Source organism: Egretta garzetta, unplaced genomic scaffold, assembly GCF_000687185.1.
Source record: "Egretta garzetta isolate BGI_Z169 unplaced genomic scaffold, ASM68718v1 scaffold197, whole genome shotgun sequence".
NCBI lineage: Eukaryota > Metazoa > Chordata > Aves > Pelecaniformes > Ardeidae > Egretta > Egretta garzetta.
Window position 1 is genome coordinate 1,314,737 of NW_009260274.1, and position 26,444 is coordinate 1,341,180.

The window sequence follows — 26,444 nt, forward strand, 5'->3', positions numbered from 1 at the left end:
CCTTGTGTCAGACGGTTTCTGTCAAGGATCTGCCACCTCCAGTTCTCATAAACACTCAACAAGAATTGGTCAAAGTTAAAGACTTATCCCTTCAAAAGCTCTTGTCTGCACAGAAATACTGAAGACAGCTCTGGTTTTGGTGACTAAATCTTGGAGAATCTGTCCGTGTTATTGTGTGCTGAGAGTCTTGTGTTGACCAGACTCTGCCTTTCCATCTGGTCAGGAGCAAAGAGGATGAAGCTGAATGTTTCTGATTAAATTCCTCATCAGTGTTTAAGAGGCATTTGGACAGTGCCCTTAACAGGCTTTAACTTTTGGTCAGCCCTGAATTGGTCAGGCAGTTGGACTTAGATGGTCATTGTAGGTCCCTTACAACTGAAATATCCTATTCTATCATATTCTATAAAAGCTGGACCAGCTATTCTATCATTAAAGATATAGCAGACTTTACAGTAGTGAACAAGGACTTTGTCCCTCATCTGACAGCGGTGATCCACCTTTTCTAGCCCTGGGCAGGCCACCAGGGAAGCCATGGGGGACAAATGCAGAGGAAGCAAAGATGCAAAAGCAAGGGAGGAATGAGAAGAATGGATTGATAGAAGTCGTGAGGGTCTGTAAGGAGAGGGGACCCGTGGGACAGGGAGGCGGGAGTGGAAGCAGAGATAAGGCACCCCCAAAATTCTCAAACAGCATTATCTGAGTTGCAAAGTCAAGGACACAGAAGTTCAGATTCTCTTGAGATCCTGAGGCTTGATTTTTTTCAGGAGGGCAAGCAGTCATAGCCATGCTTGAAATCAGCTGAAGTTCAACTTTAAAAGGACAGTCCTACATAATGCTAATACTCTGGAAAATCAGACTATAGCAATTTTAAATGAGATATAAAAATTATGTTCATTAACATTTGTAAGGAATGCTGTAGAAAAGCCAATGAGGAAATTCAATTTTGAAAATGGGGTTTGAGTAATGTGCAATAAATGCTGAGGATAATTTAGTTTCTTGAGGTGAAGAAAATTACTGTGGGAAGCTCATTTAGATTTGGTACTGATTAATAGGAAGGAAATGGCTAAGATTCTAATGGTGGTAGATAATTTGAATGAAAATCGTCACAAAGTGATAGAGTTCACGATTCTTAGAAGGGAACGATGGCAATATCAGCAAGACATATAAAAAAAAGACTTCAACAATTGCAGAGAATTGGTAGCTACACCTCTTGGGAACACGTTCTATGCAGATGGGAGTGTAGAAGACCTAGAAGCTACCAAGAAAGACTGCATGAAGGGCTGAAGCCCAACGGGACTCTACTTTCTATCCTGAAAGTGATAGAAGAGCAAGCCAGTAGCACAGAGGAGCAAGGTGTGTGTAGGTCTGTATATAACTTGCATGTTCAAGCTTCAAACCATGAAGAGAAAACATCAGACACAGGTAGCATAGCCGTGTTTTTAGCCTTTCTCATCATCGGAGTTGTTCAGAACCTTGTTTCCTTTTTGGTTGTCAAATTGTTTCACAAAAATTAGAAACAAGCATGAAACTGAAGATAAATTAAAAATATGGTATAGAAATCAAGAATGCATATTAAGCTATAGGACAGTTATTGCACAAATGGATTAGAAGTAAGGCAAAGCTGAATGAAATATTTGTCCATTACTTACTGCAAAATGAGGGAAACACAACATGGGGAATATGCAGTTGCTGCTGCTGTTTTCTGTCTGCATCTGGGAGAGGAAGGGACTAAAGAATAAGTGTTTCAATAAATTAGGTGTTCCCATGTCAGTAGGGCTGTGTAAATAGAGAAGGAAGTGATAAAGTAATGCTGGAGCATCTAGTGACTGTCTTCTGGGTGAGAAATTGCTAAGTGCTAAGGAACTAACTAAAACTCACTAATACCAAGACAAGCCAAACCAACTAACCAGCCAACACCCTCCCTTTTGCCCCCCGCCCCAACCCTCAAAAAGAAAGGTCAAGCAAACTGTAGATTACTGTTCCTAACTTTGTTAGATAGAAAAACACAAAACCAAGCTATTGCTCAAGATATAAACATTTCAAGAATCAGATTCTGATTCAGATTTGGAACGGACCAGTATGGATTTATTGAGAACAAGTAGTTGCAATAAATTTAATCTCCTTTTCTTGACAGCATAGCTGCTCTAATTAAGGGAAGTGGTAGATTTTTGACACATTAAACTTTTATCAGGAAGCTGAGGAACAGTGACTTGAATTAAATCATTGTTAAATGGGTACTCAGCTGCTTGAAAAATCTCACAGTGGATATTGCTGTGGAAAGTCTGTACTGCCTGCCATCAGGTATTGATACACATTGATAAGATCCTGTGAGCCTTCTCCTCTCCAGGCTGAAGATACCCAGCTTTCCTGGTCTCTTCTTGTGTGTCTCCAGTCCCTAAATAGTCTTTGTGGCTGTTCATTGGACTCACTCTAGTATGCCCATGTCCTCCTTATCCTGGAACCGGACACGGCACCCAAGATGTCTCACCAGCACTGATGAGAGGGAAAGAATCACCTCCCTCAGCCTGCTGGTGATGCTCTTCCTAATGCAGCCCAGGATGCTGTGGCCCTTCTTTGCTGCAAGGGCACATTGCTGCCTCCTGGTCAACTTGTCCAACAGGACTCCGACGTCCTTCTCTGCAAAGCTGCTTTGGCTGACAGATGTCCACTCTTCATGATAAAACTGGAACATGAGCCAAGGAGAGTCCCACAGAAAACTCTTCTTGTCTCAATTCTATGTGATATTTGTCTGAACAGCTTCTGTGCTTGAATTAGTGGATGGTGCAGAGCTTAAAGAGGTAGCAAACACAATAGACAATATATGAAGTCATATTGAAATTACTGAGAAATTTCTCAGAATATGACTTGGGAAGGAAAAATCAATTGCACAAAGACAGAATGGGAAATAAAGACCTCAGTAGTGTCTTGGGCACTTCTGGGTGTACGATGGACTACAAAATGAATTGAAGTCAACAATTTGAAATGCTAAAATTCATATTGGGCTTGTCAAACTCATGCATTTGTTGTATGTAAAACACCAAAGGAGTTACTGTACTGTGCACTGGTAAGACTGCAGGTGGGACTCCTTGTGTGCTGTCTTGTAAGAAAGTGAGTAAAGAGGAATGATGAAATAGGATCTATGATGAATAGGATCTATCTATTAATTTGGGGAGGGAAGGTCTTAACTTAGAATTTCATAAAGGCTATGCATCATACAATAGGGATAAAATACTTTTTATGTCTAGGAGGCAGGGATAAATAAGGTTTAGCTTAATTGACAGGAGCGATGGTTTGGGTTAAATTTTAAGAAAAGGCTTTACAAGTGCTGAATCAGGCAACTAAAAGGAGACTGTAGGAAGCTGTAGAGCTGCCTCAGGTAGTGGCTGTTGAAGAAGCGGGAGGGGGATTACCCTGGGTGCACTGATCCTGTCTCAAGGTAGCAGCTGGGATGAGCAACCTCTTGTTGGGTCCAAGGTCCCTTTGCTGTGGTCTCACAGTGATAGCATGTGTGTGAGTGAAGGCTTTTATAACCTGATATTCGAGCCGACCATTTTTATTAGATCTGTACTTGTACTTTGTGTTCATGGTGTGACTTTTCCTAATTTTTCCTTCTACTCTAATGCACTGTAATCTTGCTGCCGCAGCTTTGGCCTTATCTTGAGCTGGAAAAAAAGTACTCGTATAAGTGGGCTAATTCACACACTGCTTTCCTCTCTTGGACAAATCTGATGAAATCTACTATTAAAAGACGTTTGCCTGGTCTGAAATCCTTTACGGAGTTCTGTTGGGATGCCTTTTCAGTTTTCTAGCATCTGTTTTTGAAGTGTGAATACAGTACCTGAAGAAGTGCTAACGCTGCACACAGCGGTTAAACCAGCTCTCAGCTTGTACTTACCATTTACGCAGCCAAGGATTGCATTTGTTTTAGCTATAGAGATATCTAGATAAATCTTATCCTTGTCTTTCATGCTGCATTCCGTACTGTAGATTTTGTGAACTGTGTTTCCAAGTGGATTGATCTTGCATCAACTCAGGTTAAGTACAGAGGTATCCTCTGTTGTTGCAGTGGTTTTCCTATTAGGAAGTTACCATCTGTAATTTCTAGACCCATAAAGATGGGTTACTGGTAGCAGCCTGAGACCACCAGAATGTGTTATCAGAAAAAAAAAACCCCTTCCATTATGACAGTTTGAGTTTTTTTTATTCTTTGCTCCTGTTCAGGTGTTTAAGTATTTCCTCATACTTATTTTCTTGTCTGATTCATTGTTCTGTTAAATAAACATTTTTTGATGCATCTCTTGGGCTGCTCATTTAACAACCTTCCAGGTGTTGTTCTGCTTGAACTACTGGTAATTGTAAAGCAAGTAATGGTAGCTTTCGGTCCGACGTACCATTCCCTCCCTTCTTTGGTTAGTGCTGGAGTGCTCATGATTTCAAAAGATAAATGAAATGCAAAGTATGTTTTTAACCCCCACTAACTTGGGGTGCCAGCTGTGTCTGGAAGGCATTTTTTTTTTTTCTTTATTTTACAGGCAATGCCACCGCAGTTAAGCAGTCCCGGTATAGGATTATTGTTCAGGATGCTGCCAATGGGGGACAAGCATGCCCGGACACCTTGTATGAGGAAAGAGAATGTGAAGATATTCCCATCTGTCCAGTGTACAGGTAAAAAGTGTTAGCTTGGAATCAGTCTCTTGCTAGTGGGTTCCCACTTCTTGAGAAATGTCTCTATTGCACAATTTTCACTAGAAAGTGACATAAAAGTGGAAAATGCAGAGTTATAAACAGATGACAGTGCATGAATAATAAACCTTGCAAAATGTGTAGAAGTAGACCTCAAAGTAGAGGTTTCATTAGATCTGGCATCGTCAGAACAAGAACCAACAGACACAACTCCTAGAAATGGTAACCTCAGGGTTCAATATGTTTAAGGAAGTTATTACTGGGAACTCCCCCCTCAATTTATCTAGAAATCAATGTAAGCTATTTTGGGGCCACAAGCACTCGACTGCCTTAATCATAATTGTATGCTTATTGCAGAAACTCTTGTCTTTTTCCGCTGGTGCTCTCACTCTGGTGAATAATATGCACTTTAAAAAATTCTGATTAGACAAATAGTACAATAGGGCAATTTCTCCCCGCTCTTCATTAAAATTCTGTGACCCATCTGTTATACAATATTAGTAAATAGAAAAAGCATTACGTCTTTGCATATAAATCTTCAGCCCGCACATCCCCTAGGACGTGGTCTCGGAGCCGAGCGGGGAGGTGAAGGTGGCGTCGCACCGCTTGGCTCTGCCTGGCTCCCTACCATGTAGCTGCCGTCTCCTGTTCTTGGCTGGCACACATCCTAGCATAGAAAGCAGGTTGGGTACAGCATCACTTGTATGGGAACGGGCTTGCAGGAGGAGAACCTGGTTGCAAAGCCCGCTGAAGATGTTTCCTGTGTATTTTATGTGACTTCAAACCATGCCCTACAAAAATGAGGAGGAGAAACACGGTTAGAGGATGATGCAGTTTTCTAGAAGGTGAACCTTGCATCTGAATTTTTGATGCTATTTATTTCCTAAGTCTCCACAGTATGTCATGTTCGTAACTGAAGTTTTTGCCAGGACGTGTTAAGTGTTTTCCAGTTTTAATGCTGAGTCGTTAACCGTTTCCTCTCGCAGGTGGAAGACCCACCGATGGAGTCACTGTGTGCTGGTGCCGGATTCGGTGAGACAGGGTGTGCCGGGACACAGTGAGGCGTGTGGCCACGGTTTGCAGTCAAGGGGTAAGCTTTCTCCATCCGGCCTCTAAATATTTAAGGTGTCGGATGGTGACATTTCAGTAGCGTTTTTACTCTTTTCCAGTAGCTAATTTGGAAACTAAGCAATTGAAGCACTTAAAGTGTTCAGGGAAGTGGAGCCATTGCACAGTTTTGCTGCTGTGCTGGATGTTAAAGTACCAGTAACGTGATAGTATGCTTGGAGTATAGGAGGGGATATACGCTCGGCGTTGAGGTATCTTTACAGTAACCTGCTCCTCTGCCTAAAGATGAAGCACCTGGGCTTTAAAGGAACTATCTATTTGTAGACCTCTATGAAGTAATCCATTCTTGGTGCTAAAAAAAATGGAAAGGAAGATTTCCTCATGATTTTAAATTTTACTAATAATTGCCCTGAGGCCTGATTTTCATTAAGACTATTAGGGAAGTTCAGCGTGGGTAAAGGCTTTGGGCTCCTGCCCTCGGCATGATTAAGCACTTGGAACATACAGTGATCCCCTTGTCTGAATAAAAGTGTTGGGAAGAATTTTCACTGCTCAGAGTATGTGATCAGAGTCTGTAGTGGTTCCTGCAGATGGCTAGAGATTTGGCTGTTATCAGTCTCCTGGGAAATCTAATGAAACCTTTAACAAAAGGTTATTTTTATTGAAAAAAAAATTACTATACAGATATGCTAACTGAAGAAAGTTCACATAATAATTTACTCCTTCACAAGGATAGAAACTATTCTTTAAGGATGAAGTGAATTTCTTACATAATCTGGAAACAAAGGGAAAGAAAGAAAAGCCCTGACAGTATGTGGGCTGTATCTGAAAGAAGAAATGTGTTTTAAACTAAAGCTCAAAAGAGTAAATATCTTTAACTAGGTTTTGACCACAAGCCTTTCTACAAGGTTTTCAAAGAGAGCTCTGTAAATTGAGATGTCCTGAAATGTATTCCTCAATCTCCATGTGAGGGGAAGGTAATCTTTATGCTCCAGTAAGTGCATGAACTTTGTATTAATCTTACTGTGACAGAATTTGAAGTATAATAGAAGAGTATCACGCTTATTTTTGCTCTGTGGAGATTCCTCCAACAATTACATAGGGTATGTGCTGTTCTGGGGTAATTGTGGGAAAGGAAACCCATAGCCTGGTGGGTTTAAGTCAAATTTGTTTCAGTGCCACATTCACTTTTTGTAATTAACTATGGTTTTTGTAACACCTTTGGTTTTCATAATTACATGTGGTGATAGAACCAGTCTGCTAGGTATTGTTGAGGTTGAGTGGGGTCTCAGGAAAATGAGTTTTCAGATGAAACCCACGGAAGAAGATTTTGAAGATGTTTCCTACAATCAACGGGAGTGATCTCCATGGAGAAGGCAGCTGAAACCAAGCTGCTATCTCTGACCTTATTGCTCCTGAAAACCAAGCTGCTAGATTTTCAGTGATTCCGCATCTTATCTGTAGAAGTGTTTTGTAAGGGAAGCTTTCATAAAGCTGCTGTTAATACCTCACCTTGCAACTACGTGAACTCTCCAAGAGCATATTGTCAGGCAGTAGCCATTTAGCCAAGGGTGGTATTCACTTAGACGCCATGCTGGATCTCTTCAACATGTAGACCTCGACACTGAAGGACTTCTGATCCTCTCATTCTTCACCATGAAGGGGTTCTTTGGAGATATTTTTGAAATAACATGCAAGGTAAGGCTGGGGATTTGGGTTTGTAGTGAGGGAAATTCCCAGATTGCCTGGAGAGATTGTAGATTCCTTGGAGATATTGAAAACTCAACTGAATAAGGTCTCAAGCAGCCTTTCCTAACTTTGAGGTCAGTCCCACTTAGAGCAGGGATTGGATCTTCAGAGGTCCATTCTGTTCTAAATTATATTCTACGATTCTGTGAGTCTGTGGGTCTTTTCAGGGAGATCTGTGCCATCGGTGGAAGAATGCCAGGTGTTACAGATAGATGCTTTCCTGCAATATTCAGGCATCCTACAAACGAGTTTGCATTCAAGGTATCACCACCACTCCACACAGTAATTGAGTTGCATAATGTGTCAGCATTTTTAGCCAGTAAGTGCTTATTCTCCAAAGAGTATTTATATGAATTTGCCCGGTTTCTTTTTTACCATGTAACAGCAATTACCCTTTTACCACTGAAGATAATCAGTCTTGCTGTTCCTTAGAGCATCCTTTTTTAGAATTTTTTTTTCTTTTGCTGTCCATATGCTGACTGCCATGTAAATAAGAGGATTTCAGTTTTCAGTGACTTGTATCTAGCCAATTATATAAGAGCATTGAATTAATATAAATTATTTCTAAAGAAAGTGTATGTTTATGTGCACCTATTTAGAATGATGTCTGTCCAGAGGGAAAATTAAGTCTGAAATTACTTTCAAGCTCCATTCTTGCTCAGGCTAGATTCTGAGATAGATACTTACAGATCTTGTTCCACAAGTGCTTTCCCTGAAATTGCACGTAAACGTACTGTGTAACGTGCAAAAGATACCAGAATTTGTCTGTGAATAATAAGCAGAATAGCCAAAGAGATGACAGCTGTCTGAAGCTTCAGTTTTCATGGCTTTATCTTGGAATGATATTACACTAATTACAACGGCCTTTCATTTTGTGTGTCAGCTTCAGTGGACTAACTTATTCAGAAAACAATCATGCAGGTAAGAGAAAAGTAGCATTTAGAACGAAGAAATCTAGTTGTTACTTAAACTTCATTAAGGCATGATTTGCAAAACGCCCCTGAGATAGGGCACTCGAGAGTGAAACAGGGTGGGGATGTTACTGTTGCTTGACAGCGACATAGACAACATTTCTAACAGTAAATGAAGAGCTTTACAAGCTTTTCTATTGCTATATAGCTGTCATTTTCCTCGAGAAGTGACTAATTTACTAGAAGGTGTCAAGACTGTGAGAAAATTGCTTCTGCTTCGGATGCCCTTCAGTGACTTTACTGTTCTCTGATGTTTGTGATGGAGGATCCTTCAGAAATGACCTCTCCCTTCAGTGCTGACATGAGCAGCCACCTTAGACATTTACATTTTTTGGGAAAAAATGTGTTGCTCATTACAAGGGATTCTTAAGGTTTAATTAGTGGATGGAAAGCCTGTTTTAAGCAAGTGTCTTTGAAGGCTGCTTCAAAAGCTCATTGATAAAGTAAATAGACATGTATTGAAGACGAGACCAGTGTAATGAGCCTCTGCTTTAAAAGCCAGTCTTGGAAATACACTGACAACATGGTTATGCAAAAAGTAGTTACTTTCCAAAAGCAAGGAGAAGCTGCAGCAATGGAACATGCCATCTCTTATTTCTCCTGCTCCTGCCACTTCTTCACTGTGATTCATTTAGGGGATTTGACCATATGTCCCTCCATTAACGAGACAGTAAGTCCATCTCAGAGCTGTAGCTCCCCATCACAAGAAGACAGAAATGCTGTGACACAGAGCAGCAAATATTCTCAGAGAATAATTTATTGATGTATATACAGGAAAACAGCAACAAACCCACCAGTGCATTAATGAGAAACTACTCCTTGGCTTTGGGGAAGCACACTCTCCCTGGCTCACCTATGGTCACGGGGTGGATCGATACTGTATAGCCTCATTCTGCGTCTCAGTAGAGTATTTCTTTTGGTATGCTCTTCTATCAGACCATGTACGATGATGTATTTCTTTCCTTCTTTAACCAGGTGTAAATTCACACTGCGTGGACTTTGCTAAGATGGTTGGTGTTAAATATAATCCGTTTCAGTTGAAAAGTTGATGTATGAATTGACAGTGAAAAAGTAGAATGCAGGCAGCACCAGCCTCAAGTAATTTAAGATTCCTGTCTCCTTCATTGCAGGTTTCTGGTTCTTGCTCTGGAGCTTCCTGATAGCTACAGGGATGTTGCAGGCAAGACCGGTTTTAGACTGAGATACAGATCAAAAACTTACCATTATAAGAACAGAAATTGTAACAATCTGCTATCTAAGTTTTCTGAGTGTGTCTAAATGCTGTGATAGTTCCAGTAAAATCTTATGTAAAATATAGGCAGAACTGTGATTACAAACATCATTTGTAATAAATTAGTGACTAAGTTAACATGTTCCATACTAAGCAAGATGAAAAGATGGATTTTTGTACTGCCTGTTAACATTGCATCTACAGAAATATTTCAAACAGGCATCCTTTAGCTGTATTATCTGGTGTATTATCAGTCTGTAACACAGTAATGGCCATATACATTACTGCTGTTTCTGCTGAAATTATTTTATGGTAACCTATTTATAATGAGGCATGCCATCAAAAAAGCATCAGTATTACCTTTTTTTTTTTTTTTTGCTCATAAGATAGTCACCCAACAGTTCCTATTCCCTGTTTTGTAGGTCGTTAATGTAACTGCTGATTAGCTAAATTAACAGATGCATTCATTGTAATTTGAGCTGCAGAATGCTTTTGCACAGAATTACCACTTTCAGGAGGTACATATTAGAATCCTGTGATAATTTACAGTCTAGAGGCAATGTGATAACCTAAAGTTTACAATGAATACATTTATGATAGTAAACGTGGTGAAGACACGGACTGCTTCAGTTCGATGGTGGTATTTTATGAGCAGTGCTTTGCGGTGTAGTCCTGTGTATAAATCTGTCTGGCTGATAGCAACTTACCTGTCATCAGTAGCTCCTTCTAATTTAGCTTTGCCTGGTAGGACACTGGCACCTTGAGCCTTATTCTGAGCAATGATGGGGGTTCATGTGGTTTGTCAGTGTTTTGTTTTTTTTTTTTTTTCTGTTGATGCTGGTCTAGAGACCCACTGGTAATGGGTGGTTGTGGGGACACAAGTAGGAGCACAGCGAGCTGACCTTGAGTGGTCCCAGCCAGCGTCGCTGTCTGGACAACACCTGCCTGGCAGCTGGTGATGTTGGTAGCAAATAGTTGAGGGAAAAACAACTACCAGGGTAAGGACAGGCCCTGAGTCTCGCTTGTGATACATTTGAAAGTAAAGTTTGTGAAGGGAAGTTTGTCTAGGATGGGGACTGAGGTTTGGGGGGTGGCCTTTCCAGGATGGAGAGCCTCAGTCTGTTATCAGCCATGCCTGCCCGGGGCTTCACTGACACTTCACCCATGTAGCTGCTCTACATCATATTGCAAATTCATAAAGTACATGTTATCTGTATTGTGATTTTCTTGTCACTGATAATGCAATTTTTAGCTTATAAACACATGGAGAGTAATAAGGTGATAAGAAACAGCCAAACCAGAACTGATTTACTATTATTTGTTCCTGATAATCTGATTTCTTCCCTTGATGAAGCAGTGGGCTGGAGGTTAGGCAGTAAGGTAAGTGGAAAGCAGCACAGATAATATTCCCTTGACTTTAGGAAGAAATTGAGTCCAGTCCAATGTGACAGTCTCCTGTGTGCAATAAGAAAGCATGACCTAGAGAAATGCAGGATGAGGTGCTTGTGCAACTTGTTAAAAAAATGCAGTCAAAGCTCTGTTACTGGTTGTTTGCTGTCACCCAGGAAGGCCATTTCAGATGGCTTCCCGTGGGGTGCACATACTCTGGCCTGTCTTCAGTATTTTCACTAACAGTGTATATAATGAAATAGAGTGTACCTCTATAACATGTATTTGCAAATTGTGAGTACTTCTGAAGGGTGGGCCAAAAATAAAATAAAAGCTGGATAATTTTGAGCATGCTCTGAAATCAGGAAAGTGAAGTTTCCATTAAGGAAAAAAATGTGCAGCACTCATACTATATAAAAAGATGGGCAGCAGTATTGAAGAGGCAAGTCTGGAACTGAGTTGTGGACTATGTGTTAGCAGTGTTGTACTGTTGTAAAAAATACACATCATAAAATCATGTATTTTTCTGATCTCCAAGTTCCTGAAATGTATTCTTCTGCTTCCTAAAATATAACATTGTTAACAGGTAATCCCCCCTTTTATTTTTGTTCCATAATACTTTCTGCCACTGTAAATAATGACAAACAATTACGGTCAAATAAAAACGTAAAAACTTTCTCATGAGTAATTCTAATTCCTGGTTTGCTGACCGATTCAGAATAGATTAGGAATCTTTTTTTAAAAAGTACCCAGATTTCATTAACAGAAAAAAATAAGGTATTTAGGAGTCTAAGCTCTGATGAATGTCAGTAAACAAATTAAAGTCTCTCGAACTTAATGGAAGTTTACCCTTGATTTTACATTGAAAACTTATCTTCAGTCTTGGTGAACTGTATCTGTGCACAGGAGTTTGTAACATGAGAGATTTATCACCGCAATATGGATGTTTTATTACATGACTCTGGGTTGTTTGTACCTAATTTCTATCAGTTTACCTATAGGCTTTGATCTTTAAATTATTTCCTAAAGCCTGGGTTTAACTGTGGATTTGAGAGTAGATTAGCTTCATGCAAAAATGTGTGACAGTGTTTCACAAAGGGGAAAACAAGGGAAAATTGAGGACGAGGAGACAAAAATACAATGCTAATGTCATGTGTGTGTGTGTGTGCTTTCTTAGCCTTTCCTGCACCAGTGGAATGAGGAAGGTATCATCTCCCGCACAGATTTTCTGTGGGATTTATTTCAGTTTTGAAACATTAGAATTGTCTGTGAGCAGAAGGAGAGGGGAAGGGACAGATGAGGCTATGCGAGATGTGATGGATCAATCTCTCTGAGCATTACCTGGCTGCCTTTGAGATTCAAAAATCCTGCTGTTTAATTGATGAGAAATAAAATCACCTGCTTGTATAGAAGTCATCTTGGGCCAATTTCTTAAAACTTGATGGCATGGCAGAGTTGTCTATGTAAATATGTGCATGACTGTACGGGAATCTACAGGTGGGTACTGGTTTGGGGAATGGAAATTTGTCCTCGTATTGTTTATTACATCCCACTGATCTCCAGGTAATGTGTTCCTGTAGACTATTTTTTTTTTTCCTTAGGTCTTAGTTGATAGGACAAGGGGAAGAAAGATTGATACTGATTTTCTGGTGACAGGTTGTTCACAAAAGAGTGATGGTGGACTGCCCTCCTTTTTTCATGGGAGATGTCAGCAGGTATCACAAGATGCTCAAACCAGGGCTACTATATTTCAGTCTGGGTCTGGCCCGGCTTCCACCTCAGGTATAGCTGCTGTGAGAGTATTTCATAGGCAGTAGGAGAATTGGCATGGCATTACTTTATAGACACTAATAGCGAGAGAGACTCCAACTCATTTCTGTCACTGTGGCCTCATGCCAACAACATACAAATTGAAGAGACTCTTAGAGAATTTGCCCTGACAGTAATCTACAGTGCAACATCCAAAGGCAACACAATAATCAGTAGGCTATCCATGAAATAAAGATGATGAAGACTGCATCAGGTAAATTACATATATTTGATTTCCTTCAAAAACAGGACAGTGTATTCCACTCTGTAGAGGGAAATATGCAGCTTTTCTAGCCTTACTGTACCCTGTTCGCATCTGATAAACAAAACAAATATGAGCATCTTAGTACCACACACAGCATTTGTTTTCAGGAGTGAGGGGGGTAAGTCTTGATCAAGTCTTTTGAAGCCAGAAGGCATAAACACTGAAAATGTATACTACAAGCATGTACCAATAGAGGGATTGTTAAAAGATCAAAATAATGAGAAGCAGAGGAACATCAAAGCTTTCCAGGCTATGTATTTCTGCCTTGATTAGGAGCAAAGAAGGAAGGAGGGGGGACAGAAGGTTTTAGATCAATAGTAAATGGCGGATCACCTCAAAGTCAAAGGCAGCACCATCCAAATGTGTACAATTTACAGGAATTGCTAGAGCATCTCAATCATAAAAGTCCCGAATGATCTGACAGTACTCATACCATATTTAACAGGTACACAGAGAGAGTTGAGATCATCTTATCTGAAGGAAACTCCTTTTTAAATGTAAGGGTAGATAGATTTTCATTTTGTCTTTCATCCCTCTGATTAAGTTCAGCTTTCTTTGGTCCTCCTAAGATTTCTTTCATCTAGTGTGTAGTCTGTATGATCTAAGCAACTATCGTTGGTGAAAGTCATTTTTGGGGTCCTTTTTTAAATGATGGATTGTCATTAAACAGAGTATAGTAGATGAAAGAGGTCCAAGGAGAACCAAACTGTGCTGAGACTTACTCAGGAGGATGAAACACATAATGAGAGACATAATGAAGAGCAATCTCTCCCTCAAACTGGAGACAGGCCCTTCCAATTATGACTTGTTTTTAGCACAAGCTTCCACCAATTTAAAATCCGAGTTATGAACAGTCAATCCAGACTTTTTGTAGAAATCTGAGAGATTTTTCTTATACGAACAGTAGGCCTGGGTGGTCATGCTTCATGGTTTGTGGAGGGGGTGTTATAAACTATAACAGAAATATCTTCTGAGGCCACAGCTGGGTTTGTAAGTAGACCCGATCACACAGCCTCATGTGCTCCATATCAGAAATACAGGAGCCATTTCATCCCAAACCTGTGGTTTGTTAACTTAGAATCTGAAACATGAGGGTTTATAATCCTTAATATTTTATATGATCTCATGTAGCTGTCATTGTAACTAGCTATAAAAATATCTGATTTTTTTCATGTTCTTCTTAACCTTTTGGCCTCTGCCAGTGTCTCGCATACCTCAGTTCCATGGGTTAACCCTGAAGTGAGTAAACTATTTTATTTTCTTGATGATTTTCAATTTAATTGAAACATCCTTTATTCTTATGACACTGAGACTTGTTTAGTCTCCTTTTCGGTTTGCTATTTTACAGGGACACTTTCCTGTCCCTCTTGTTCACCTCTCTGTGTTGCAGGCAGTCCCATTCAGTCCTGATTTAAATCTGCTTTTTCTTTTATAAAATTTTAATTTCCTCCTTGTCACGGTTGTGCTGTTTACAAATCCAAAGATAATTCATGCCAAAGCTGCTGTGGTTCATAGGGAAATTGTTAAAAATTTATCTGAGCTGAACAGGATAAGATCCAGGTTGTCTGGGAAATAGCCTTAAGGAGAACTTTTCTTCAAATAGATGCTTTAAATGGGAAGCCTTGAAGCATGACCAAAAATAAGCAAGTTTATTAAAAAGCTTTTACACTGTTGGTTGTTGGGAAAACACTAGAGATCTTATTCTCCAAGTCTTTATCAGAATAACCTCTTCCTTGTCCATAATGATCTCAGTCAAGTGGAATACCAAATTCTGAGAAGTTCCAGAGACATTAACTGGAAGGATAAAGACCAGTTGTTTATTCTTACAGTACAATAGTACCAAAGGAACTTAGTTTGATACTTATTTTACCTAGCTGAAGAAACGGACGGTTCTGGGTTGAAATACTGACCCTGCTTAAGTCAATGAAATATTAAAGGACTCTGTCAGTTCTTTAGAACTCCATCCCCTCCAAAAAAAACCAAAAAACCCAAACCAAAAAACAAAAACAAACCAAAAAACCCAACAAACAACCCAAACCAACTGTTGACGAAAGGAAAAAGGGAGATGTTGAAAGGAATGCGGAATTTGATTTCTAGCAAATATTGTTTGTTGTCAGACTGCTAAGGTTTGGACTGCCTGGGGAATTTCCTTCAGAGGAGCTTGGTAAAAGTTATAGTTTGCTTTTTCCCTTATTCTGCATTAGTTAGAAAGCACTTCTTACTGGAAATTACTGAGTCACGTTTCTTTGACTAATTAAGCACTAATACTCAACATGAATATTAGCATCTTAAATGGCAGAGCTCATCAGTGTGGCTTGCTATAACTCTTCAGGCACAAGGTTTGTTAAATGTGACATGCTACAAAAGTGCAAAAGGAAGCCTGATGCCATATTCGTTGAATCTGAATTTGTATATTTATGTTACTCCCATAGCTTTATGTCTGCAGTCGAGGTTTTAGACATGAGTTTTCTATTTCAGAATAAATGAATAACCTTGGCTCAAACTATCTTTCAAAATTCCCAGCATGTTTCTTTCAAATGGGTGTGCTACAGTGACAGCGGAGTAACTGGAAGTGACGGGGATACTTATGAAGTGCTTGCACTTGCGAGACTACATCAGGTAACTGTGGAATGATCAATATTACATTTGCTTTACTTATCCAGTGGTGCTCTTTTCTGTTGGCACCATTTCTAAATATGTTCAGAAATATTAAAAATACTGAGCACTGTCTTTAGCGCTTTCTAAACCAGCGTGACGATTGCAGCAGTAATACTTCTGAGCATTTTTCCTGTTGGAAACACCCCTTCCCCCCTTTTGTTAACAGTATTGTCATTGATTTGCTCCTCAGAAGACTCAGGAGAAGATTCCATCTTCTTTATATTATAATAAATCAAGAGAAACTTCATCCAAAAAATTGGAATTCCACTGGAATAAAATTACTACACAAGAAAAAGCCATCTCTGTACTTTGATGGCAATAGATAGTAATGAAAAAACTGTCACCTTCTAACAAAGATTTTTCTGAAGTAATTTTTTTTCCTAGCAGCCGCTGGTTTTGCCTGGTGCGTGCATCGTTTATTAAAGGATTGCTGATATTGGCTTTGTGAAATAAGGAATGTTTGGAATGATATATCCTGATATTTGACAGAGTTTTCCCGAAGTAGGATATTTTGTAATGTCAAATTTGGATCTTGGGTGTGAAGCCTTGTAGCAAATGTGACTTTTTACCGCTTCTCTGGTCAGTTCTAACATCAGTACTATTGTTCCTTCTTGACAGTTCACTGAAGTTTCAGTCCTGCAGTCATGTATTTGTTTTCTTTGATATGTGCCCCAAGGTGATTGGCATTTCTCCGAGTTATCTCTTTTCTGCTGTCTCTTGGATATTAACTTTCTGTATCATTGTTTTTATCTTGGTCTTTGTGTTGGCAAAGGAAACGCCTGAGCTAGAGGTATGCAATATGAGGGAATCTAACTGACCCATTAAAATGTAATAGGCTTGTCGAAGGCCATCTACTTCAGCGTTTGTTTAATTCAGGGTGAAGTAGATCAGCACGTCCTCGGGGGATGCATGACGTGAGAGGGCAGCACTCCAGCCACCACTGTGCGATAGGAATATATGGGCTTCCACAGCCTCTGCCCTTGCCTCCTTATGCTTTGGGAGGGCATCATAGGAATTGGTGCTTATTAATGATATTTGAGAAAATCAAGCAAAAATTGGTCTGCAGAACTGAGCAGCTACGTGCAGGCATGAACTCTTGAGAGAATTTGAGGGATTTAGTAGTTCTGTTTCATTTGAACCCCTCGAGCATGCGATGTGGTCATGGCAGACGTTGTTTGGGGCACATTAGGGAATTTGTGGGGCAAATAAAGACATACCGTGTTTGTGAGAAGTTGCTTTGACCAGCAGGTGCTTTTCAGTACCGCTTGGGGAGCACCAGTTAGTGGAGCACGTAAAAATCACTGCCTGCAAGATGGATGGGTTCTGTGTGGGTTACGTTGCTGGTGAAGTTGCATATAAGCAAACCTCCAAACAAACAGGGAATACATTTATGCTTTAAAATAAATAGATACCTTCAGTGCCTACTTTCATGGAGTATAAATTTTCATGTAATCTGAGCACATCTGCTCATAATAATTAACTTCTGTGGTGTATGAAAGGAAAAGCTACATCAGCTCTATGGTATGACGAGATGGATTGCTTTCTATCTGTTCATCATAATGATTAATTGTAGCATTTATAGGAAGATGGCTGCTTTTTATTCATTTTTGGTTTTAGATCATGTATCTTGCCTTTTTTTAAGCTTATTTAAATGTAAATACTCTGCAAATCCGGTATGAAAGCATAAACTTTCCAATTTTAAGTGCTTTGATGAGAAACAGGGCAAAATATGCCTCTGCTTAAATTGTCTTATCTGAGGACTTTGAAAGATGCCTGTCTTTCCCAGAGAGGTGGATTTCACAGGTAAACATAAATATTGAAAGTAACCATGAAAGAAATTTAGAAGGATTATGGAATTTCATTTGACCCTGAGAGCTGGTGTTTCCCAGGAGCAAACTTAATAATGGAACATATTAGCAATTCGCAGTTGGTCCTGTGGTTTTGCAAGTATTAAATATTTACTATGAGTGAAATAATAATCTGATGTGTTTCCCCAAGTTAAATACGCTTAATTCTTGGGCTTTGGTTCAGTAAAATTTGAGTATGTGCTTTGTGGAATGTAGGCTTTCAGGTTTGCAGCAGCAGTAGTGATGGATAGACAAGTACAGCTATTAATTAGCGCTAACCTGTCAAGTACGTTGATCCACGGAGCCCAGTGATCCTGTTGTATTTTCTCCCAATGCAGTCAGCATCATCTTCCATTACTTGAAAACAAGTTAATATGTGTTGTATAGATGGAGGGTAGCCACGGACTCATATTGGTGCTGAGTTTGCACAGTAAGGATGGTGCGAGCGGAAGAAATGATGTGTGGAGAGCATTTATTGAGCAAAAGTCTGGAACTCGGGTAAAGTTGCAGGAGGTGTGTACAGAATTTAGCCCACTATTTAAAAATCTTTCTGGGTTGCTCAAATCGTATTGATTAAACGATAAACAAAGTGCTTTTGTGAAATCTCACGGTGACTGGCATAAACTCCCTGATTGAATTATACTGCAAACAGAACACTGTAAGGAAAAATGTCTTTACCAGTTACAGTTATATCTTTTTTTTTTTTTTTTTTTTTTTTTTTTTTAAGGGCTTCTTATTAAAAATTCCATCCCAGGATTTTCTCAGAAGATAAACTAGACTCAACAACGAAGTTAATGCAAAAATAAGCTATTGCAATGGCATCAATGAACAGATACAATAAGCAAATAAGCAATTTGCAGATAGAGAGTCAACATCCCATGAAATGTTTATAAAGGTAATATTTAAGATCTCATAAAATCAAGTTGTATGCAGATACAATAACAAAAGTCAGTAATAAACCAGTGGTGAATCTGGTCCAGAGAGAATCATAAAGCAAAAGGCTCTATTCCATTTCAGGGATTTTCTGTGGTGCTAAGCATACTGTATGTTTTTATGGCAACTCCACCCGATCTTTGCTTACCCAGTTACTTTTGGTTAGAGCACACACATATGAATCAAACTGCAAAAGGCGCCTGCTTTTTGATGCAATATAATTTAATTCTTAGGAAAGTCATTTGGATGCCATTTAGGATTCATGGTTCTGAGCATTTTTAGGATTTTTGTCCTCAAGGAAACAAGCTGTTCTAAAATGAGGCTACCATTCTTCGCTTTCTTTCCCAGAGTCCATCAATGTATTACAGAAAGAAAGTTGATGCATTTAACTTCTTTCTTTTGTTGTTTTGTTATCTGTGGTAGTTGTTATCTGCTGGATAATTATTTGTTACAGTATTTTTGTGCAAATCAAAAATAAGCTGATGGGCCTGTATTTCCATACCCCTCATCTTAAATAAAAAATATAAATAGAGCTGTTATAAGGATAGGGAGAGTGTTTGCTGATAAATTGCGCTTCCTCCATGAGGTCTCAAAGATGCTCATTTCTGACACATCAAGATGGGTTTCTGTAAGTTTGCTAGAGCCAGGATTCATTAGGACAGACACTTTCAGAATAGCTGATCTTTCCCTGAAAGAGGACCGAGAGGCCTGAGATCTGGCCTTTTTTTAACTGCTAATTGTAACGCTCCCGGGATTGCAGCTGATCCGCTCAGTGAAGGGTGGTGCAAGCTTGGGCCAGCTTTTGGAGAGGTGGGGCGGGAGAGTAGACAGTCTCTTTTTTACCACATTTGCAGAAGGATCCTTTGTTACCTTCAATACTTTTGCTAATTCTGATTTTTGCATGCTTGTGCTGCAATCTTTTGTTAATCCTCAGGAACTTGACCTACTTTCCACCTTTTTTTTTGTTTTGTTGCAGGGCAATGAGTAACTTTTGACTGAGCTTAGCTGATCTCTCATACTCCAGCTTATACCTACCACGGTTGTGCCCTTCTCTAATAGGAAAGCTTTCACTTTTGTCTTTTTTCTGAACTGCACCTTTCTTCAATTTCTTTTCCCTAGCCCAGCCTTCCAGGGCACCTTACTTAGCTTTAATGCAAATGTAGTTATGTGGATGTATTGGTCCACCTGCCCATCCCAGCTGTTGTTAGTTGTGTAATTTAATGGTCATTCTCTTTCAGCCTGCCCTCTACCATGATGTTCTCCATTGGTTCCTCCTCATGGCTTACAATCTAGCTGAGTAGTCTACTCTGTCCCCACCCCAACAGACCAAATTTTACCAAATTCACCAAAACAGTCTATGGATTGGCTGTATTTTCTGAGCTGTCCCACGTTTCTATAGCACCAGACGAGGTGGTGTGGGTGGTGTCCACCTACTTTCCCATGAACTCGTCTCATTTGAGGTGCTTTCCCAGGATGGCACATGTTCCTTTCCCTTTTAACCATCAGCTGGGCATTCAGTAGGTCAGTTGTTCTCTACAGACTAGGCCAGAGACTGAAAAGGTGTGTGATTCGTAGATGAAATAAAACATCACCATCATCTGGGTGTTGTTCCAGAAGAGCTGTACCCCTTTTTGTTACTATTCTGGTCACATGTATTTACCTGTTAAATACAACAGGGTTTCACTCAAAAATATACATTAATGTCATAACTGTGTAAACCTTTTTAGTCTTGTTTTTAAGGCTTTCTTGAGTAAATACAGCCTTACTGTAAAACCTCAGTTGTCTTAGCTGAAGTATAATGTAAAGATGACAGAGCAGCCATCACGGCTCGGGATAGGGATGTGGGTGCATCGCTGGGCACCGCCTCCAGCAGTGCTGGGACAAGGTACATTAGGTAGCTTTTTTGTGGAGGAGAAAAATAGAGTCCCATTTATTTATTTCCTTATGGAAGTTACTCTGAAAAGAATAGTGTAATTTTGATAGCAGTTGCCTGTTGTGCTATTAAATCAATGTTTTTGTAGGTGTAGCAGATTTTGTGTTGATAAAGGATAATTTGATTTTGGGAGGTGATTACGTGTAACTTATTTGTTTGGTGTTGTTACTGAAGAGTCCCATAATTGTAATGGAAAGTATATTAAACTTCATTTTAAACCTATATGACAGAAAGATAGATAAGCGTTCGAAACATTAAAGAGTTAAACATTTCCTCACTTCTTCACAATCTTTGCTTGTTCTTTTGCTGGAAGAGGAATGTCAATCTCATGTCTTCTAACTTGAATGTAACCTGTGTCCCTACCTTCAGCGTACGCTTATTTTTTCTAGAATGATTTTATATAGCAGTGTGAAATGGGCTTCTGTTATCTTGGACAATGTAGAATACAAGAATCTGTGCAAAGCATCATATGAATCTCAGCTTTTTTTTGCGTGTTTACTCTACTGGAAAACCTTGTAGTCTCATCAAGGCTTCTCGTTTATTGATAGTGGACACATCAGTATTGGCAGCTCATCTTTTTTTTTTTTTTTTTTTTTCTTTTTATTAGAAAAAGCTTGCTGCATTTATTGAGTAGAGAAAAAGAAAAGATTATTTTCTGTATTTATAGTTTATGTGGGTACAAAATTCTCATCACTCAGGAGATAACCGTGTGTTTTGTGGTGGGTTTTTTTAAGCTTTGCTGCATTTTTACAGTTGTATGAGTACTTAGGCCAGTGCGTTAATAGTTAAAATAGGCATTTTGTGCATTCCTTTATTATTTTCAATGACTAGAGAACAACTTACTTTTTTTTTTATCTTGGTGTAATCAGTAACTTTACCAGTAGTACTTTACACTACTGCGTAAATTCCAATTGTGAGTATGTTGTTAATCACACATCTTCCATATGCGATGTTTAGTTTAATTTTCTAACTGTTACTTTTGATCCCTGCATGGGAGGCAGTGGGGATGCCTTTGGTTCACACGCCTTATGCTTTATGAGATAAACAAATAAGTAATTCAAGCTTTGTAGTCCGTGTGCTACATAATGACCTAGTCATAATTTTTGAATCGACTGTCAACACATATTAAATCAGAGTATCTATTTGAAACAATAGTATTTCATAAGCTGCATTTGACAGTTCATTATCTTATCTGTGAGAACTCCTTTCTTCCTTCATCTCGCCTCAAAAACAATATCCCTGCATTGGACTTTTGGTAAAAGTCAAGGTCACAGCTTTGGAATAAACTTATATGTGAGAATTGCTTGTCTTCTTGTTGAAAATGAGAGTAAATCAAAAGTACTGATACGGTAATCTAAATCTACAGTATGTTCTCTTGCATTTTATTGAAACTAAAGTATAAGAAGTTTTATTGACTTTCTAAAACTGTTCTTAGTGAAACTTCTTTGAGAAAGTTTCTTAATAAATCTATATATATTTAACCCTGCACTTAAAAAAAAAAAAAAGAAAAATAAAAAAGAAAAAAATTCAGGAATGGCAGTCATTTATAACATATATATATATAAATGTACAAGGAATATATTTTATACATGTTTTTCGGTAGGAGTGTGGTGGCTACATAAATTAACCAAGTAAATTATCTTCAGGTTTTCTGAAAGACAGTGCAAATACCTTGTGTTTTCTGTGGAGTCTGTTCCTTAGAGAGGGCTGGGGAAGAAGGGAGTATTTTAGTCAGAAATCCACCTTCTGCCTCCCCCCCGCCCCGATTTATAATTTTCTCATAGATCAAATGTCAGGAAAGGAACTACCTTCACGTGGAAGACTGATACCATTTGGTTTTGTTCAATTAAAGGAGGCTGGAAAACAACTTTGGTTTTGATTATACAAACTGTAGCTAATGTACAATGTAATGAGACAAATTTCCGAGAAATCTATTTCAATTTGTGAACTAATTTTGGTTTTATATTCTTGTATGTCCTATTACTAATATACCAAAAAAATCTTTAGAATATATGAATTTTTAATTGTTTTATTAAGTGTTGCCAAAAGTGACGGCCTTTGGAACCTCTTAATGTTTTCAGTAACTTCAGGTTCTGCTTCTAATTCGACATTATGCAGTTGAAGAATATAGTTGATTTTTTCATGCTTTCAAACAAAAGTCTTTATTTTACTTTTGACCTGCTGTGAGAAATCATTCAATGCTTCCTAAAGTTTATATTCCAAACTTTGAAAGTTATTTCCAACACAGATTATTAGGGCTTTCTTAGTACTTCCCCGTTGCCAAGGGAGTCGCAGACCATTTGCTCCTGGACAACATTTAGTTTTAAGAAAATTTATGCATGGATGTTAAAGTGGGGGTTTTTTTGCATGTGTGTTTTGTTTTTGATGAACAGCTGTGTGACATGCAGAGTATGCAAAGAATAACTTTGGCATGGCGATATACCTTATCAACTCAAAACAATTCAACTGAGGCCCTCAACTGCCCCCCTAAAAAACCCCAAAACCTGACAAACACATGCTTCTCATACCTAGCAATAAATATACATTCCATCCTGCTCCTTAGTGGATATCAAAAAAGGGCAAGCAGCAGGATTGTCACTGTATTTGGACCATCATTTCAAGAAGAGCCAGCACTGGGGAAGCCCTTTCCCATGAACTATGGGTGACCTGGATTCAGCAGAAATGCGTAAGGCTATGGACCTGTGTAGTAAAGCTGGAGGAAAACTCCCATATGAGGCTGGCATCACGTTCAGGGGAATTTTTGTAAGTTTACATCCTTCTTTACGTCCTTGGGCATTGTGCACAGATCTTGGGGTGAGCGGGATGGGAGTGGGCTGCTGCCAGAGGGACCTCCAGGTGCCTTCATGCGGTGGTGGGAATGGTGAGCTGCTCACAACATTGTCTGCAGAAACTGTGGTCAGGATCCTAGTTTTTCTGGCTTAATTCCTGACATGGCTTAAACTTCTGCTCGCATGTTATCTGATAAGATTGGTACATTCAGGAACCGAAATAATTTGTGGAGTATTTCAACAACAGGACACATTACTTTTTATTGAACTCTTTAATAAGGAGGACTGGTGTTGCACTTGGCTGCTATGTATAGATTTTTCTCCCTCTATTACTAAACCCAACAGCTCTCCTATTTTTCAGAGATAAAATATGAAATAAAATTCATACTTGACCTTCGTTCCTTTAGTGCGTTTCTTTCCAAGGACTCCCAGGGAGTTTTCCCGGTCCGTTGTGTGGAGCTGAGCTCTCTGAGCTGCCCCAGCACAAACTTCCCAGCTTGTTTCCTGTTTCTGCCCTTGCCTTTCCCCACCTGGCAATGCCCCCCCGGGAGACAGCCTGTGCTTTGGGTCCAGTCATGGGTTCCCCGCAGTTTGGCTGTACTGATCTTGACACCAGATGGATCACACAGCTTTTCTGAAATGGCAGGAGTTAGGAGCCCGAGGGCCTGATCCTCACCGTGGGGGGAAAGAGGGGTGCTTGGGGTTGAGCTAGGGACTGCCGGGCTCTCCCAGCCCTTTGCAGCATTCTCTCAGGCTCCAATTCCCATTCAAATTCTTTGTTCTTTTTCTGTGTTTCATCCTTTTCACTGCTGGGTCTTGCATTGTCATTTTGAACCGTGGGCAAAATTATTTTCAAACACTGACTCTTGTTCGATTCTTTATTACCTGATGTTTTTTTTTCCCCCTACACATCAATGAGATCTGCTGTTGTTGGGTGAAGAGCCAGAAAAATAAAAATGAAAGTTGCTTCTGAGGATCCTCCTCTTCCTTATTTGTTGATTCAAATTTTCCAGCTTAATTGGTTTCTCCTTTATTCCTCGTTGGCTGTGACCTTATAGAACCTGAATGAAAGCGATGGTTTTCACGGCTCCTAGTATTTTGTTGCTAAATTGTTCAATAATTTACAGTGAAGGACTGATATATTTTAAACCCCCCCCCCCCCTTCCCTGTTTGTGTTGCCTTGATCTACTGAAGAGTAGCATTACTCCAGGGGGTTTTTTGGGGAGGAAAAAACCCCAAACTTAAATTGCAATTTTTTTTTTTCTGAAATGAATTTAGCATTATTCTGAGTAAGTGAAACAGTGAATGAAGTCTTGGTATTTAATAATGTAATGCCAGAACCTCATGACATAAAGTTTAGTAGCTAGACCAATATTTAAACTGTTGAGCAACATTATTGCTCTACTAAACCTCATCACTTTACACCTTTCTGCAAGACCTGCTTTTGCCTCAGGCTGTAAATGGAAGTTGAGATTTTATTATAAGTCTCCTGGATTAGGTACAAGGAACCACGTTGGTTGACACTGGCTTTGACATATGTGAGCAAAAGTTTATATAGTAATTTTTGCTTTGTTTCTATTCTAAAAGTTAATTAACTGAGAAGAGATAACCCTGGAGTGTGGGTCTTCATATAGGACAAGACAACAGCAACAACAAGTTTCCCAAGTACAGCACTCTTCTATGGAAAGATCCCTTTCCTTTGGTCTTCTGATGAATGAAAAAGCTATTTAGTGTTTCTTTGAAATGCACATTTAAAATTCCAAATATCAGTTCTTTCTTCTAAAAAATGAAATGTGAATCTTGATGGATTTTCAAGTGTTCAGCTGGTTTTGCATTGAATATTGTTTCCTAAAGAACTTATTCTAAAATGGACAAATGAATTACCACTTTGGGAAATTTTGGAAGCCCCTCTGCTTATGTTTCCTTGGTTTTAAAGGAAATGGTCGTGCTGGGTATATTGGCCATAGTCTTTCTGCCCTCTCCAGGGAACAAAGAGTCAGATGTCCCTCTGGCTTTGTGTCACTGAGGCAGCTTCGGGTCTGAGTCTCTGTTGTGGTCCTTAATGCCGCCCTCCGTGGCTGGCATGGACCTGCCTTCCCGGAGGTCAGCATAGGTCTTGATGCTGTTTGTGAACACCAAGGACTTCTCAGAGGTGCAGAGGATATTTCTGCTCTTGTAGCAGGAGGAAGCTGAAGATGCCTGCTTATGGCTCAGCCACTTTCAGATGAGCCAGGTGAGGCATGCCAAGGACATATAGAAGTGGTGGGTCTGCCGTTGTGTCACTGGTGAAATACGAACAGCCACCTTCCCCAAAGGTGCCATCAGGTTACTGTATCTTCTCTATGTTTTCACAGGCTATTGTTTTCCTGATTTTTTTTTTTTTAAGAATATTTTTTAAGTCAGAAAAAATAAATGTAAACCACTTCTGCAAGATTTTACTCCAAGTAACTTTCCAAAGATGACCTTGCCTTGCTTTAAGTGCTCCTCACTTTAAGCGTGATTTTCTCTGAACTTGTAATGACAGTTGGCAGAAACCTTCTGCACCAAGAAACATTCACACACGCAGCAATTTTGTGGGAGAAACTGCTCTGAGCTCCAGCAAAGATGAACAAAACTTCATAGGTGAAAGAGGGAATAAGATAAGAATCAAACTGGTGATTTATTATAGCCAAGATTAAAATGGTTTGTACTGGAAAGACTGTAATAGAAGAAAATGTAGCATAGTGTCCCAGTCAGCTCTACCCCAGGGTTAGAGAGAGTGAAGCGTGTGAAGAATAGCTAAAAATACTAATAATGTTCCAGCAGGCTGGAAAGTATTGCTAGTTCTGATGCAATTTACTTTCTGTTGTATTAATTTGTTTTTATGGCATTTGATTGGGTTTTTTTGGTTAAACAAACCATAAATTCTGTGATCTGAGCCAATGGTAAAGAAATGACAATAGACAACTTTTTGTGTCCAAATATTGTATCTATTATACACGAATGATCCTATAGTAATCAATCAGTGTTTGGATTGTGTAATTGCTTTAGAAACAAACGCTTGCAAACAAATGCTTCACTCACAGAGATTAAGGAGAAAGTGTAATAAGATCTATTCTTTTCCTATTGAAATAAATGTG

The 26,444-nt window shown here is 39.3% G+C and overlaps 1 protein-coding gene across 1 annotated transcript in view; it reads left to right on the forward strand.

Annotated features, from left to right (window-relative positions):
• Positions 1-26,444, forward strand: part of THSD7B (thrombospondin type 1 domain containing 7B) — a 271,160-nt gene that overhangs the window by 126,980 nt on the left and 117,736 nt on the right. Inside the window, exons 10-11 of the mRNA XM_009642486.1 lie at positions 4,533-4,665; positions 5,670-5,773. Coding sequence (XP_009640781.1) covers positions 4,533-4,665; positions 5,670-5,773 — 237 coding nt within the window. The remainder of the gene's footprint in view (positions 1-4,532; positions 4,666-5,669; positions 5,774-26,444) is intronic.